This window comes from Heterodontus francisci, chromosome 36 (genome assembly GCF_036365525.1).
Source record: "Heterodontus francisci isolate sHetFra1 chromosome 36, sHetFra1.hap1, whole genome shotgun sequence".
NCBI classification, from domain to species: Eukaryota; Metazoa; Chordata; class Chondrichthyes; order Heterodontiformes; family Heterodontidae; genus Heterodontus; species Heterodontus francisci.
Genome location: NC_090406.1, coordinates 14,582,264 through 14,600,493, shown reverse-complemented (window position 1 = coordinate 14,600,493; position 18,230 = coordinate 14,582,264). Strand labels below are relative to the sequence as shown.

Below are 18,230 nucleotides of genomic sequence, written 5' to 3'. Positions count from 1 at the left end.
ACCTTTGAAACATGAAGATCAAATATGTAAGTTCTTGAAATTGATTTTGTTTTGGGAGAGGGGGGCGGGGAACTAGTTATATATTTAACCCTTTGATAACTGGAGGGCTCTATCTCATATTTATTTCAATAATTAACATTTCTTTTTTGTCACTATCATTTTTGCCCTTTATCTCTTGGGCATGTTTCCTTTGGCTAGAGTGAACTGTATGGAACCAGTCTGACCTTCCAATACCTCTCCCAACCCACATACCCATTCTTCATCTGTGAATCTGGCCTTGGGTTTGCAACCCCCGCGGTGTCCATTTTCCAACAGATTAGAGGTTGGTGGGGTTGGAAGGCTGGTGTCTTCCTGCACTGTTTTCCAGTGTTGAGGGTTGTCTTTCATCGGGGCAGAGTTCATCATACAAATTTTGTTAACATAAGTTAATGATACGGATGGGGTCAGTGGAGCATCTTTATGGTGGATGGAAGTCTCATTCCCTTTCCACTCAGAGTTACCTATCAATCACGTGGGTACATGTGAGGGTAAGATGCCAGAAAGCCTAGGTCTGAGTGTAAAGCATGCATGTGGAGGGAATCACAGCTGAGCCTGTTGCCAACCATAGATGCATTTAAGGGGAAGCTAGATATACACATGAAAGAAAAAGGAATCGAAGGTTATGCTGGTAGGTAAAAGCAAAATACTGCAAATGCTGGAAATACTCAGCAGGTCAAGCAAAGACAGAAACAGAGTTAATGTTTCAGGTGAATAATCTTTCACCAGAACTGGTACCCGACTGGCCCACATTTATCTGCAGTTAAACTATCTCAACAAGAAGAAAAAAAATTCAACCATCCACAAAAACCCATGATTCTGTTCACATGAGAGTAAATGGACTGTGCAAAATTCTATGTGGGAACCGCAAAGTGCTTTAAGTAACTGTGGCAACTGCTAAAATTGGATGCAAACCGTGAACATATGCCATCACAATGAACCCATGCTTAAAGTCGTAAAGCACATGAGCATTGCTGTCTGAAACACCATTCATAACTGTGCAAAGGTCTTCTGGCAAGCATTCCAGGAAGACAAGCCCTGCTTTGTAAAGTACCCACATGAGAACTAACTGCCATTAATTGTATTATCTTACAGGTACAGAAGGGAGCGTCTCGGGTACATTCGTAGAGACCTTGGTACAAACATCCACACACAGGCATCGCAAGTGTTCAGTTTTAACAAGTGAAGCAATGTCACGACTCTGCCACTGAATGATTAATGGTGTGTACATGACTCCAAATAGAGTAATTTACCACTACACCAAAAATTCTTTATAAACTGGGTTATGTTCCTCTGTGTGGTCACTGATCATTCTTCTAATCACACCCGTCAGACTTACCTCTGCAGATTACCTGCTGGGAATATGTTAATACATGCTATTAAATTCTATGTTTAACACAGGCGCATTTCAATTTCAACAGCCAAGGATTAGTATCACATTCCTGCTGCTCCCAGTAGTCACTGCTGGTCTCAATATTTTGTGCATGTAAAATATTAAATCTAAGTTGAATCTTATTCTTTTGGAAATGTTAGGGAGGTACGTGGTGAGGCCAGTTGACATGGTGACCTTTAACATGTGCAAGTTAAACTACTCCATGTGCATCCTGAGATACCAGATGATTAATTACTGCTCTCGTCCTACACAAGCTGAAATATACTAAACCCCATCTGATAAGGCTGCTCTTTAGAGCAAAGGTATTTAAAAAAAAAACTGGTTTCAAGAGAAGGAAGCACGACAGAGATGGTGATTTCTCTATTCAGCAAGGTCTCACCAATAGTGTACCAGTAGTGGCCTGTGTTATAGAAAGGAGCCATTGCAATCACAAAGAGGATAAAAGATTATCAACGAGATTAAGGGGACTCATGTGATCATAAGATAAAGAAAGCCCTTATTTGATCTTTTCCTTCCAGAATACCAACCCCACCAAATTCCCTTGTTAGTACCTAGTTGTTTATTGGTGTCCTTGTCTCAGTAACCCTTTTGGACACATAATCCAGTGGTTGATCACTCTATATGTAAAGAATGTTTTTTATTCGTTCGTGGGATGTGGGATGTGGGCATCGCTGGCTAGGCCTGTATTCATTTCCCACCCCTACTTGTCCTTGAGAAGGTGGTGGTGAGCTGCCTTCATGAATCATTTGTAGTCCTTGGGGTGTAGGTACAGAACAGTGCTGTAAGGAAGGGAGTTCCTGGACTTTGACCCAATGAAAGTGAAGGAACGGTGATATAGTTCCAAGTCAGGATGATGTGTCGCTTGGAGGGGAACTTGCAGATGGTGGTGTTCCCATGCATCTGCTGCCGTTGTCCTTCTCAATGGTGGAGGTCGTGGGTTTGGAAGGTGCTGTCGAAGGAGTCTTGGTGAGTTGCTGCAGTGATTAGATTAGAGATACAGCACTGAAACAGGCCCTTCAGCCCACCGAGTCTGTGCCGAACATCAACCACCCATTTATACTAATCCTACACTAATCCCATATTCCTACCAAACATCCCCACCTGTCTCTATATTTCCCTACCACCTACCTATACTAGTGACAATTTATAATGGCCAATTTACCTATCAACCTGCAAGTCTTTTGGCTTGTGGGAGGAAACCGGAGCACCCGGAGTGCATCTTGTAGATGCTACACACTAATGCCACTCTGCATCGGTGGTAAAGGGAGTGAATGTTGAGGTGGTGGATGGGGTGCCAATCAAATGGGCTACATTGTCCTGGATGGTGTGGAATTTCTTGAGTGTTGTTGGAGCTGCACCCATCCTGGCGAGTAGAGAGTATTCCATCACACTCCTGACTTGTGCCTTGTAGATAGTGGACAGGCTTTGGGGAGTCAGGAGGTGAGTTACTCGCCGCAGAATTCCCAGCCTCTGACCTGCTCTTGTAGCCACAGCATTTATGTGGCTGGTCCAGTACAGTTTCGGGTCAATGGTGACACCCAGGATTTTGATAGTGGGGTTTCAGCGATGGTAATGTCATTGAACGTCAAGGGAAGATGGTTAGATTCTCTCTTGCTTAAGATGGTCATTTCCTGGCACTTGTGTGGCGTGAATGTTACTTGCCACTTATCAGCCCAAGCCTGAATGTTGTTTAGGTCTTGCTGCATATGGACATGGGCTGCTTCAGTATCTGAGGACTCATGAATGGTACTGAACGCAATCATCAGCAAACATCCTCACTCTCACCTTATGATGAAGGAAAGGTCATTGAAGATGGTTGGGCCTAGACACTACCCTGAGGAACTCCAGCAGTGCTAGGGTTCCTTGATGCCATACTGGGTCAAATGCTGCCTTGATGTCAAGCGCAGTCACTCTCACCTCATCTCTGGAGTTCAGCTCTTTTGTCTATGTTTGGAGTAAGGCTGTAATGAGGTCAGGAGCTGAGTGGCCCTGTCGGAACCTAAACTGAGCATCAGCGAGCAGCTTATTGCTGAGTAAGTACCGGCTTGATAGCACTGTTGACAACCCCTTCCATCACTTTGTTGATGATCGGGAATAGACTGATAGGGCGGTAATTGATCAGTTTGGACTTGTCCTGATTTTTGTGCACAGGACATAGCTGGGCAACTTTCCACATTGCCAGGTAGATGCCAGTATTGTAGCTGTACTGGAACAGCTTGGCTTGGGGCGCTGCTAGCTCTGAAGCACAAGTCGTCAGTATTATTGCCGGAATGTTGTCGGGGCCGATAGCCTTTGCAGTTTCCAGTGCCTTTAGCTGTTTCTTGATATCACATGGAGTGAATTAGATTGGCTGAAAACTGGCATCTGTGATGCTGGGCACCTCAGGAGGAGGCCGAGATGGATCATCCACAAGATGGATGCAAATACTTCAGCGTTGTCTTTTCAACTGATGTGCTGGGCTCCCCCATCATCGAGGATTGGGGATATTTATGGAGCCTCCCCCTTCTCAGTTGTTTAATTGTCCACCACCATTCATGACTTGATGTGGAAGGACTGCAGAGCTTAGATCTGATCTGATCTGATCTGTTGGTTGTGGGATCGCTTAGCCCTGTCTATTGCATACTGCTTACGTTGCTTGGCATACAAGTAGTCCTGTGTTGTAGCTTCACCAGGCTGACAACTAATTTTTAGCTATGCCTGGTGCTGCTCCTGGCATGCCCTCCTATGTGCTTCATTGAATGAGGGTTGGTCTCCCGACTTGATGGTAATGGTAGAGTGGGGAGATATGCCGGGCTCTGAGGTTATAGATCATGGTTACAATTCTGCTGCTGATGGCCCACAGCACCTCATGGATGCCCAGTTTTGAATTGCTAGATCGGTTCGAAATCTATCCCATTTAACACTGTGGTAGCGCCACACAACACGATGGTGGGTACCCTCAATGCGAAGACAGGACTTCATCTCCACAAGGACTGTGCAGTGGACACTCCTACCAATACGGTCATGGACAGCTGCATCTGTGACAGGTCAATTGGTGAGGATGAGGTCAAGTCTGTTTTTCCCTCTCATTGGCTCCCTCACACCTGCCGCAGACGCTACGTTCTTTAGGATTTAGCCATCTCGGTCAGTCATGGTGTTACTGAGCCAGTCTTGGCGATGGATAGTGAAGTCCCCCACCCAGAGTACATTTGCACTAGCAGGGAATTCTGCTAGTCTTCTGAAATGCATTCACTTCTAAACACCACCAAAAATAGATGAACTGATCATTTATCTTATCGCTGATGGCGTACTCCAATTGGCAGTCATGTTTGTTTACATAAAATACAACATTTCAAAAAGCAGCACTGATATATCCTGAGGGCATGAGAGGCATTATATAAATGCAAATTTAGGTGTGAGCAGTGGTTGTACTCTCATCTTGGAATCCACCACACACTCGGGCAATGTTTGTGGGAGCTTGCTGTGCATAAATTGGCTGCCACGTTTCCCACATTACAACAGTGACTACACTTCAAAAGGGCTTTATTATCTATAAAGCCTTTTGGGATGACCAGAGGCTTTGAAAGCTGCCATATAAACACAAGTCTTTCTTTCCTCTCTGGCGGGGGATAGCTTTGTCTGAGGAGCTCCCTGGTAAAAAAAAAAGTTTAATTTTAAACGAACAGACCTCTTACCATAATAGTGATGCCTTACATTGATTTCTTTGGTTCTCATTTCTAATGTTTCATTGTTTCACCTCTGCAATGATAGCACTATAAAATCCACACCAATACTCGAGGAGCAACCCAGATGACATACAACACTTATAAAATGATCAGATTTGCAGTGGGGAAGACAAAAAAAAAAGCACAGCCACATCCACCTTATAATTTAATCACATTTGCTTTTATTTGTAAGGCACCATAGATATTTCCTTACAGCACTAGCGAACTAATTTGATACACTTTTGTTTTATTTAAGACATAATAAATGTTTTTTTTTAAAACACCGCCACATTAATCTTCAACACAATTTGCATACATATTCATACAAACTGATACTGGTGCAAGTGCAGCATACAGCCTTTGCTGCACCAGTGGAAACAAATGGACTTAAAGCAAAGTGTTTTAATAATTTTAAGTGATTTGAAGCTCTGAAGTCACAGCATCAGATGGATTAATTCAATAATTATAACTTTCTTTAATTCTGTTGTACCAGAGGTTATGCATTATGCAATGACATTCAGGAAGGTCTCAAAAGGATCGTTCATCTCTGGGAGCCTTATTAACCCTTTGGGGACTGCGAAAGCTTGAAAATAAATACATTGGAGATTAAAGAGTTTCTTCAATGAAGACCAAGTCCGATCTACCAAAATGGGAACAGTTCACAAGTTTTGGAAGGCCAAAAAAACCTTTAAATTTGGGTGGGTGTTCTTTTTCTTTAAAACAAAAAGTACTTCTCAAAAGGGATTTGATCAGAGTTGATCTTAAATAGGGTCCCACTATAGAGCAAGCTTACATTTGTAGTTTATTCAAAGAGTACTGTGAAATTGAGCAGAGTTTTATAAAATTCCATAATTCTACTTAATATTCTGCATTTGAATTTTAGAGAACAATTGGTAAATAGAAAGTGTTTATAAGAGTGATAAAGCACTTTTTATATTCAATGGGTTAACAATTACTTTGACATATAATTACCTTTTCAAAGTAAAACATTCCCATTATAACTCATTAAATTTGAATACATTATTAGCTAATAATGCAGGTCAGGATAGTCATTTTCCTTTCCGCCCGATCTAATCTGGGAGTGCAACACTGATATTGCACACTGTTTCCATGCAGGTTGCTGGGATGGATCAGACATAGCAACCTGTACAAGCACACAGCTCTTTCATTTGTTTTTGTACTAACTGCAGATATTGACACGGTTATATATCATGCTTGACTTAAAGGAGGCGAGGCACCTAAGTGCATGCGACATGTACAATTCATTTCATTAAATAAAAAAACATTAAGTTAAAAAAGTGACCACTTATCACATTTCATCTTAAAACATATCTGCAACAATTTAGATAGTGACCATCACTATTTTAGGGCGGCTAATAATTCAGGTGCAAGATCCTTTTTTTAAAAAAAAAACTATTAATTTCTCACTGTCACTGCTGACTAAGGCCAGGTTAGTAAGTGACTGTTTCATTCAACTATAAATTTGGTTTAATTCAATGGAATCCTGGCATATTTTAGAGTCATAGAGATACAGCACTGAAACAGGCCCTTCGGCCCACCGAGTCTGTGCCGACCATCAGCCACCCATTTATACTAATCCTACATTAATCCCATATTTAATTAATCTCATATTTCCTACCACATCCCCAACTTCCCTCAATTCTCCTACCACTTACCTACACTAAGGTAAATTGGTCATTGTAAAATTGCCCCATCAACCTGCAAGTCTTTGGCTGTGGGAGGAAACTGGAGCACCCGGCAGAAACCCACGCGGTAACAGGGAGAACTTGCAAACTCTGCACAGGCAGGACCCAGAACTGAACCCGGGTCACTGGAGCTGTGAGGCTGCGGTGCTAACCACTGCGCCTCTGTGCTGCCCATTTTGAGAGGATCTGGATGGTTACAGAACTGCTATACAGGTTGTGACAAGGAGAACAAACCACAAATTTTGGAAATATGGAGCTGGTCTCCAGCAGGTGCAAATTGAAGAGGCAGGCTCATGTTTTGTGGGTAGAGACTCTCCTCAAAATTAATATAGTAAAGGATTTGGAGGGGCAACGTTCATCTGTCCATTCTCTTTCAGCTGCTGCTCACCCAGTTGTATATCACCATGATTTTATATGTTTACTGCAGCTGTACAGAACGTATTCTTGTACTGGCATGGAGCCAGTGTGCGTGTTTTTTTTTTTTAATATGTCAAATGTGAGATAGGTAGTGCTGCCAAAAGCTACAAGATGATTTTTGTTTTAGTTTTACACAAAGGAGTTCTTAAGGGGTCATATTTAGTTGAAGTGGCAAAGAGCCTTTTAGTGAACTATTACTCAATTTATTTATTTTTTTAAAAAAGGAAAGCCCGAATGGCAAAGAAGTTCTCCCCATGACTCACTTTTGCCTCCATTTAATTTCTGCGAGTGCATCTGCCAGTTCTGACTGCAGCAGCCAGAGCACTTGCAGTTTTATTTCTTTAGGCCAACTGACGAAAATCTCTTCTCCGGTTAAGAATTCAGGGCAGATGACGCCACTGTAGATTCCCTTCCTGTGTGAACCACCTCCTCTGTGCAATATTCAAAAGGGGCGGCAGGGTGCCATTGGGGACCAGGCTAAGATGCCCAAGCACCAGGCCTCCAGTTACCTCAAGTGCACAGATTTCAATTCTGCTGCTCTGAGCACCACACTGATTTGTATCTATGCAAGTGGAGCACTTCTAAGTGAAATGCAATGCACTTATTTTAATAGGAATAGGGGATGTTTCACTCAGGAACTAAAAAGCCTCAACTACATCACTTTTAGCCGATGCAAAAACAATGGCAGCCTAAATAAGTGCATATACCTGGAGGCTTAAGCAGATCCAGAATACCCGAGGAAGGTTCTCAGCATCTAAGGGCTCCCTTATATGGCTGGTCTGAAGTCACTCCATGTTTCGACTGTTCAGCAATTGGATGGATCACAGATATACTGGCACCCAGCTCTGTTGCAATTTAAATTTTTTTAAAAAGTAACATGAAAGCTAGTCAGCCCTGGGTCATATGCATATTGCGGCTATTGGTTATGGCAATGCACACAGTCCTTGTGCACATGCACACATCATGCAAAGTTAACTGGTATTTGGTTTAAATTAGCAGTGGATTGTTTGCAAGCAAAGCAACTGAGTGAGAGTTTGGGTTGGGGGTGGGGCAGGGAGAACGATTTGCTTCCACCTGCCCACTATGTGGCTGAATTCCAACAGGCTGGAGCAATACTGCCGCCTGTGCAGCAAAACGAAAATTGGGCGAGACACTCTCTTCCCCCACCGCCCGCCTCAGATTGGAGACAGCTTTTGTCCTACTTAAACGCACTCGTGTGTCAAATCATTAATTTGCCTGCTCCCAGTTCTGCAGTCTTTTTTGATTCATTAAGCAAAAACTGCTTTGCATGAACACAAAAACAGATTAAAATGTTACAAATAAACAAATAATGCAATGAAAACTACCACTTCCCCATTAGAGTTTAGTTTCACTTTGAACTTTACTCTTAAAAGCAGTCATTTTATGACTGAATGCTTACATATGCTCCATAGAAAGTTACCATCTTTGGACCATTTTCTGCCAAGTATATAATTCAGCTGCAAGTCGAGGGATATGAGCCAGTTTTCACTGAGTAATTGTATCTGGCATGTCAGAGGGAGGTGGCAGAGAGCCAGCCAGAAGCAGTAGCAAGGAAACTGGTTTTAAATCATAAGCAAATAAAAGAACTGAAGATACTTGCAATGGTCTAATGTTTAAAGCTGTAGTATATATATTGTAGTTCAACACTGATTTCAATGAAGTCCTCATTTGGAAATCCACCATGAAATCCTAATTTTATTCAAGCAAAATAGCACTGTGGTCCTGTTCACTACTTCTGACACAAGAAAGGCCTAGCTAATCCACTGAAAAGAGTGACCTGCAACAAAACGCTCAGTAACCAGAATATATGCACAAGGAACAAAATATACCGTATTTGCTCTAATACAGGCTACACTTAAAACAAAAACCAATTTAGATTCCAAAGCTTTCCCCAATCCCCAAATAGAGCCCAAGTTTGAGAGTGACCCAAGTGTGACCATATTAAGGTGCACTAATCTTCCAAATTGCATATTGCCAAATGACACACGCATGAGGGAGATTCTAATTAATGGTGGTTGGCTGTTATCAGTGGGGGTCTATGCTGTTCCTGAGATTAACATACTGACGCCAATTTCCATCTTCTCTGTCCATAAGCTTGGGTGAGAAGTACCTAAAATTGGAGGATTTATAAGACCCATTCATTAGGCCCATTGTAGATCAGGGCTAAAACTGGCATGTCAATTACAAGCAACTGCGGATGGCACGAATCTATTCCACAGGCTGAGTTATATTTGCAAAGAATGGCCTCATGAAACACCATGAAGTGCCTTAGAACCCAAATTGTCATCTGTTCCTTCACAAAATTAACTATGGTGTTAATTGTGTGGCCTTTAAACTTTTCTACTTGGTGGGGGTGAGGGTTGAGGGGTAGGAAACTGTATATGCTATAAACCCTAGCCATGACATACAAATGTCCATTGCTAACCATGACTGACAGCATCTCAATAGCAAACAAGAAAATGACTGCAGCTCCAACTTGTCCCACTTCATCCTCGACCCCCTTTATGGATCCTGTCTCTTGATTGATATGCCATTCCTTATAAGCAGTCAACCAAAAGGCAAAATGAAAATTACAATTCCCCACCCCATTGCCAATAATTAAAAACTGCAATGTACAATTCTTTGGGACAAAAAGCCATCCACAGTATGAGGGCATTGCGGATGAATATCAGGCCCACCGTTGTCTACAACATTTAGCTTGAAGTCAAAGAATTGCTCGTCAACATGGAAAGATGGCTACACCCTTCCCTCCCCCAGCTTCTGGTTACTGTGGCTTTTGAAATATCCGATTGCACAGCCATCGGTTCCTTTCAAGAGCTCATCCACAACATTTTATAAAGATCTACACAAGGCTCGAGTGTTTGTAACAAAAAATGAAATAGCCACTTTGCTTCAAGTTGCATTTCAAGGAGGTGCTTATGTCACCATTTTGATTGCCTCACCAAACTCAACAGAAAAACGCAAGGAGCTCTCCTGCTGAACTCTTCCGCCAGATTTGCTGCATTTTGGCATAACTGAAGAAAGCTATTATATTCCTCCTTCCCATCCAGGAATGAGCCGATAATAAAATAATTTTAAATGATCATCAATGACTTGATCAGTAGATCTTCTACTGAGGAAGTTTCAAATGCTGACTTGGTATGTGAAACTTAGGACTGTAGACCAAAATGTCAAGACAAGTCCTTATGAGGAATATTGCTTCCTAGGCAGCAAGAAAGCAAACTCAAACCGTTGTAGATCTATAGAAACATTCAGATGATGTTAAAGATTGTTTCAGATGACTCTGCTCTATTTATTATCCTATTAAAGATTTGTTCTCATAACAGATTAAGAATGTGTTAACAGGCCACCTGTAAGAAAGGACAAGATATGGTAACTTTACCATCAGCCGTCTTACCATCAATTAGGCAAATTTGCTTTGGTTTCTGAGAATGTACTGAGCTGCACTTTACAGGTCATTCACTTAGAGTGAATTACTCAACAGCCCAATTTGGGGAACAATTATAGGAAAAGCAATTCCTGCCAAGCACGATTCCAATAGACTGACTGAATCAGAAGCTTTTATCTTGAAAATGTAGAACACTAGAATGTCCATCAGGCGGACAAGCCAATAAGTTACACCCTCGTCCGAGACAACGTCAAACTTAGTGTATTCCTGCTTTGTTCATGCCAAAACAAAGTTGCTTTTAATAATATACTGCAGCTTTAAAATAGGCTTTGTTCTCCTAAATAATAACATACACAGCACAAAATTGCCACCTCCGAGATATATACAGGCATTAAAACAAACACCAAAGATCATTTTAAGGATTTTGTGTTGAGTGATCCTCAAAAGTTCCTAATCCGGTTTCTGTACCCCCTCATCTCTCTGGTGGTCGCCATCATGGTGGTTCTTGTCATCTTTCGTAGCGAGGTGGATCTGTGAGCCCAGGGCGCTGGATAATGCCAGAAGTCCTGCACTGGCACTGACCGAAGGGATGACGGGAGGCTGCAGGCCAGCTGGAAGTGGGGTGAGCGGCACTGTGAGACCGTGGAGGTGAGACAGCTGTTGCGCCTGAAGCTGCTGCTGCAGGGAACACAAAGAAAAGGTGGTCAGAGGCTAACCAAGGTGCAAAAGGGAGAAAGAAAAAGGGAAAACTGTTGTGGCTGCAGCAAGAGGAGCAACGACGACTTTGTTACAATGCGGTATTACCCTCATGTTCTGGAAGGAACAGCTCTCTTCTTCAGCAAGCAGAAGTGAGCAGTTGATTGATTATTGTACTGAGCCTTGCCAGGCACAATAGCAGAACAAGCACTCAATCCCACTGGTTCAAAACATATAGAATAATGGATAGCAGGGAGCGAATCATGAGGCTCCAATCTATTTTGAGGGGTTCAGAGAATGTCACATTACAAAGTGCGAGGCTTTGAGCTTTTTATAAAACACCTGAACAATGAGATTTGATTAAAGCTTTGCAATTCATTTCATGACAGAAAAGCTTGTGCACACTGGAGAAATTATATTGTGTTCTCCTTTTAAAATCCTTATTATGGCTGAGGCATCGTTTTTCCCCCCGAAAATCAGGTTCTGGTTTTGTGCAGTAAACTGAAACTCAACAGCAGAATGATGTCCAGAAAACGTTAAACAACTTGTAATTCATTACTCATTGCATAGTGTACATTACAGGCCATTTCCTCCCAGATCAGCTATTTCATATTTTTAAAAAAATTCAAATCAAGAAAAGAAACATCCTCTGAACAGCCTCAGTCAGTACGTGGGAACAAATCTACTAAACTAGCTTACCCGCCCTTCCCTGCTAAAAAAAAATCTATACAGTAGTTCATCGTCATGTGTCAAAAACACAACAGCAGCCACATGTCTGCAAACCACATTGATGTTTCAATAAAAACTGAAGCTAAAGGGTCAATCTCCATTCTCAACGAGGGTAACGGGAAGACCACTCATCAGTTGTGACTTGTTTAGCTTGTAGTATATAGTAGGTGCAAAAGACACAAGTATTGTCTAATTGGACAACAGTTTAACATTTTGGAAATAACGTGCTTCTGCCAGTCTCCCACTACACTACGGACTCAATTTCACTTGTTTTATGCTGATTTTTTTCATCAAGGGTCATGATCCCAAAGAAAGGTGCTCTCATGAAAGAAAGGGACAGAGTAAACATGGGCAACAGAGCAGAGTGAGTACAGGCAAGTTTCATTTATATAGTGCCTTTCATGACTTCAGGGTGTCCCAAAGCACTTTACATAAGGACACAAGAAATAGGAGCAGAGAGATAGCCATTCGGCCCTTTGAGCCTGCTCGACCATTCAATACGATGGTGGCTAATCTTCTACCTCAGTTCCATCTTCCCGCAATTTATGGCCAATTAAGTACTTTTGAAATAGTCACTGTTGTAATGTAGGAATGCAGTAATGCAAGTTGCACCAGAGTGAAGGCATGTGCGATGGCACCTGCAGCTCCTTAGATGTCCCACCCTGACCAGTCGAAAAGAATTTCCCCACAGCAAGATGAAAGAGGAAAAACTGTGTGACTACTAATTCTGCAAAATGTACAGGTCCTACAGTTTAAATGAACAACCTTCGAGATCTAGAGATCGTGGGATAACTGCACCTCCCAACATTCCTTTTCTCTCTCTCTCCTATTGGATAGCAAGAGGAAGGGAACAAGACTTGTAACAGCCCATAGCCAAACAGCCAATGAATAAAGGCTCAGTGACATGAGGAGCAGCAGCTCAGTTGAGACACAGGTGAAGGGAAGGTGGGCCAGCAGTGGCCAAAAAATATTTTGGAAATGCTATTCCCTTAAAGTGACCACACCTTATTTGTTTCAAATGCATTGTTAGTTGCGGGGCAGGAAAGTAATAGGCAGCAGGAATTACTGTGGTAATGGCAACCATCTTTAACAGTGTTTTTGGGAGATGTGCAGATAAGGAGGTAGAAGTAGTGAGGAGGAGGTCATAAAAAAGGCATCTTCTGCCAGAAAATGTTAGTGACATTTTACTGTAATTTTCCCAGAGGTACCAGCTGCTCTCACTCTCAAACATTCGATAATAATGTCAGATAATCTAAGTATTTAGGAGACATTTTAAAGATGGGAAGCAATTAAAAGCTACATATCCGCTGCACAATCTCTGAAGGTTCCAGGTTCAAACTCCAGTCTACACTGCATTAGTTTACCTCAACCAGAATGTTACGATTGCTCACAGCATTCCTGGAAGGGAAGGGAGGATGGGCAGGGGAACAGAAAGAAAGAGACAGGGTTATCAGTCATTTTTTTTTTTAATGTGCTCTTGGGATGGATGGCTGGCAAGGTCAGCATTTATTACCCATTCTTAATTGTCCTCGAGAAGGTGGTGGTGAGCCGCCTTATTGAACCACTGCAGTCCATGTGGTGTCCACAGTGCTGTTAGGATGGGAGTTCCAGGTTTCTGACCCAGTGACAGGGAAGGAACTGCAATACAGTTTCAAGTTAGGATAGTGAGTGACTCGGTGGCGCTCCCATGCGTCCGCTGTCCTTGTCCTTTCCTAATGGAAAATGTGGACGTCGAGTAGGCCTTGCTGTGATGCTCCTTGTGGCAGAATAGCTTCCCCATGTCTGGGTTCAGACAATGAAGCATGATCACTTGAACTAGGCACCAGAGACAGACATTGCTTACTTATGGAAAGGCCACTTGCTTCAGCACGGGTCAGTAACTTCAGGAGGGGAGGGGAAAACTGTGAATTTACTGCTAGCTTGCATTGCTACAGTAACAGCATAGGTCACTTTGAGCCTTTCCCACAATTGCACTGCTTCCCAACCCTCCCATGGCATTACACGCAGCCTTTGAAGTATAAATCAAAGTAAGCTAGGACTACCGACCTAAGCCTTATTGATGGATTTAGCGAGAGAGAGTGTGTGTGCATGTGTAAATGAATACAGCAGACATACCCTGATGACAGTATTAAGCTCCGGGGCAGTCACTTGCTTTGCACGTTCTATGGCCTGAACCACCTGTTGCTGATGCTGAAATAAAGACAAAAGAGAAACAAATGTAATCAGACCAAAGATTGTCAGAGTACAACTTTCCAAACTGGAGAGATAGCGAGCACTAGTCAGCATTTTGTAGCTTTTGACACTCAAAACAGAACTCTAGCTACATCACCATTAATGGCTGATGGATCTTGCATTGACGTTACCGTTTAACAGTCAGACAGAATTGAGACATAGTTACCTCCTGAGATAAGAAGGGGATGACTTGAGCACAGATTCCATTCAATCTTTTGACAATTTCAGCCTACAACAGAAGAAAAAAAATATTCAGCTTGTTCAGAAAGCATTTATGACTGCACACCAATTGCTTTTGTCACGGCGTGTTGTAAAACTCAATCTATTTTGGGCAATCCAATAAAAATTCCCACCCAAGGGCTGGCCAGGACTAAAGGCTACTCTGCAGCAACTCCAGTGACAGCTTTAATAGCAAACAAGCTCAACGAAAAGAAACTTCCATCAAGACTTCATGAAGTTATAAATTGTTATTTTTTTCACATGAAATGTCATGTCAATGAACAGGGATTAACAGTTTACTCTTGGAGCAGGATGACCTTATAACCCACAAGTGGTTGATTAAAACCCTTACAGCCACTAGGATCAACCATTTATTCTACTAGCACAAATGCAAACCATTGAGAAACACAAATGCCCAGACATGTCAAATCTCAATTCATTTTGGTTTAAAAATAGAACATTAAGGCAAGTTTAGATAAGGTAGTCAAAGAAAAGCTGTTCTCATTAGCTGATTGCACAAGGACAAAGTGACACAGATTTAAGATTTTGGGCAAGAGATGCGGTGGGGGGGGGATGTGAAGAAGAACTTCTATATGCATCGAGTAGTAATGATCTGGAACTCGCTGCCTACGAGGGTGCTGGAAGTGGAGACGATCAAGGATTTCAAAACGAAACCGGATGGGCACTTGAGGGAAATAAACTTACAGGGCTACAGCAAGGGAATGGGACTGACTGGAATGCTCTACAGAGAGCTGGCATGGACTTCATGGGCCAAATGGCTTCCTTCAGTGCTGTTATATGACTTCATTCTGACATATCCCACCCTTTAGAAACAAAAGGTTTACCCTCTCCCACTATTTTGCAAAGTTATTAAACCAGCTCATTTCCAATTAGTTAACTTAATTAAGGCAGTACAGAAGAATTTCTCCCAAATGCATAAACTCATTTGTTAAAACTAATGGAGAGGACATTTTTAGGGTCAAATGCCCAAAAATGTTTTGAGATTTGCCTCATTAATTTTAGTCATAAATCTCACTCCTGACCGTTCCCTACTACAGACAGTTCCAGACTAGCTGTAAATATACAGAACACAGGTTTGGCAATGCCTTGGAACAGTTGATCGTAGGTTCGTGGCTGCATCCTTCCACATGATGAGTGCCTTATCTCAGCCCTCTCAACACATTTCCAGAAAGGGAATGCATAGATGCTCTGCTGCACATCTTAGAGAGGCATTTCTACATGCCCAACCTATCAAAAATGATAACATGGAGACTTGAGGGGCTAGTTGTTAAAAACTTGCAGGACAAGGCTTGCCCACAATGCTCCCAGTACAAAAAAAACAGCAGAGTCTTTAAGGGAAAAAAAAAACAGACGTTCTGAATCGTGAGATTCATTACGTCATCTGACCCTCTCAAGATCCAGCTGCCTAGTAACAGTCTCCTAATTATGTGTTCTCAGTGCTGTCACAGAATATTTAGTGCAATGGTACAAGTACAAAAAAAAAGTCAGTTAAGCCAGGTCCATTTAATGGTTTGCCAATATGCTTCTTGTGTGCTGCTCTGAATACATCACCACAAATTGCTCCCAGTGCTATGACACCATGACAGACCTATAACCACCAGTACTTCGCCCCCACTGTTACATGTTTCAAAAAGCTCTCTCTGGAGACACTCCAACTTACAAAGGACAAAATCTGTACAGATAATTGTACTGCTGGGTGTGTTTTTCACAGTCCAAATGGACATAGCACAAAAATTACACCTGAATATTGTACTTCACTTAAACCCTTGTGACACCACCAAATTTATATGAACATAAGAATGCTGGACAATTATAGACCATAGTCCATCGAGTTCACCTTTTACCCTCCTGGTAGTCACATGATACAATAGCTTGTATGTATAGAGCTCCTTTAAATTTAGTAAAACATCCCAAGGTACTCCCACAGGCGTGCTAACAAAATATGATACCATGCCATATAAGGACATATTAGGACAAGTGACCAAAAGCTTGGTCAAAGAGGTCGATTTTGAGAAGCATTTTGAAGGGAGAGGTAGAGGAGGCAGAGTGGTTTGGCAAGAGAATTCCAGGTACAAGAGTAGTGGAGTTGTTGACAAATTGTAGCAGTGTTTTTTTTTAAACCAATAAAATCAATTGCTTTCAATTAGTCCAAACGGACCCAGACATGAGGCAAGGAAAACCCCAATAGTGGAGCGCTTTGGGAACTATAGGTCCAAAGTCACCCGTTCCACTCAAGTCTGATACACTCAACATACGTCATTAGCCAATATACTACATTTCAGCATTATTTGTGATTGCAGCTGTGGTACAGATGAGAAATTTAGGAAGGAAAATAAGGCTCGCGGGAACTTTTCATAAGGCATTATATTGTGACCAGTTCTACAAACAGCAGCGGTTTATGGTCAGTCTTGGGATTATATTCCAGACCAAAGAAGGAAGGGTTTCTGATTTTGGATCTTAAATTACAATAAAACGTATGAAAGCTCCGAGGATACCTATATTAGTCTGGCCTTCTGGTAAATTCAATATAACGCAGGATTTTTTCTTCCTCCCACCTAACTGCGGCACAGTGGCACAGTGGTTAGCACCGCAGCCTCACAGCTCTATTCTGGGTTCAATTCTGGGTACCGTGTGGAGTTTGCAAGTTCTCCCTGTGTCTGCGTGGGTTTCCTCCGGGTGCTCCGGTTTCCTCCCACAGCCAAAAGACTTGCAGGTTGATAGGTAAATTGGCCATTATAAATTGCCCCTAGTATAGGTAGGTGGTAGGGGAATATAGGGACAAGTGAGGATGTGGTAGGAATATGGGATTAGTGTAGGATTAGTATAAATGGGTGGTTAATGGTCGGCACAGACTCGGTGGGCCGAAGGGCCCGTTTCAGTGCTGTATCTCTAAATCTAAAAAATCTAAATAAAAGGTGGACAGATTAATTTAAATGAGCAAGCTGATGTAGTTGATCGATTGCATAATACATCAATATGCAAGTGTGGCTTTAGGCACAGCTGGAGCAGAACACAGCCTGACACACACAATTGCTGAGTTCCAGGTCTTTGGGGAGCTAGGTGCAGTTTATTAAAGTCAGTCCACTTTAGGATTCTGCTGTAATCAGCATGGAAATAAATGGGTACGCATTAAAATGGCGGGCTAATTGATGCTTCCAAATTAGTAATGAAGTTGCTGACTGGAAGCTTGCATTAACGCCAAAAAGCTCCCTCTCCTGACGTGTTAAGATTATAATGTGTTACATGACTAGATTAGGAAATTAGTGCACAGTTCCAGCCTCAAACCATCTTTTTTTTGCTAACTGCCAAGGGATTGCAACTGGTGGACAAATCCAAAGCACAAAAGTTAACTTTCCAGCAATGAATTGATGTTGCCATACAGTCAGAATAGAAGCCACAGTGGGCTTAGTGACAATTATTCTACTGTTAGAATCTAAGATCAACAGGAGCTCGTCATAACTAGCGACATGGAACATCGAGACTTCATCTTGACTGTTGCAATAAACTCGGGCTCAAACTGCAGATAAACAATTCCAATTTATCTGCATATTTAGCAAAGCTGGTTGGCACTTGGCCCCAGCTATCATTCTTTCCACCCAGCACAATCCAACCCAAACGCAAATGTTAACAAGTGCAAAAACTGCTCCTAAAAAGGCAAATTATTTCAG

General features: G+C 42.1%; 1 protein-coding gene across 2 annotated transcripts in view; it reads right to left on the bottom strand.

Annotated features, from left to right (window-relative positions):
• Window positions 1–5,292: 5,292 nt before the first annotated feature.
• Window positions 5,293–18,230, bottom strand: part of LOC137351604 (TLE family member 5-like) — a 116,325-nt gene continuing 103,387 nt past the window's right edge. Inside the window, exons 5-7 of one of the 2 annotated variants that reach the window (XM_068016194.1) lie at window positions 14,489–14,551; window positions 14,206–14,280; window positions 5,293–11,343 (exon numbers count right to left, since the gene is read on the bottom strand). In XM_068016194.1, the coding sequence (XP_067872295.1) occupies window positions 11,116–11,343; window positions 14,206–14,280; window positions 14,489–14,551 (366 nt within the window). In that variant the 3' untranslated portion in view covers window positions 5,293–11,115. The remainder of the gene's footprint in view (window positions 11,344–14,205; window positions 14,281–14,488; window positions 14,552–18,230) is intronic. The other variant, XM_068016195.1, reaches the window with a different exon arrangement.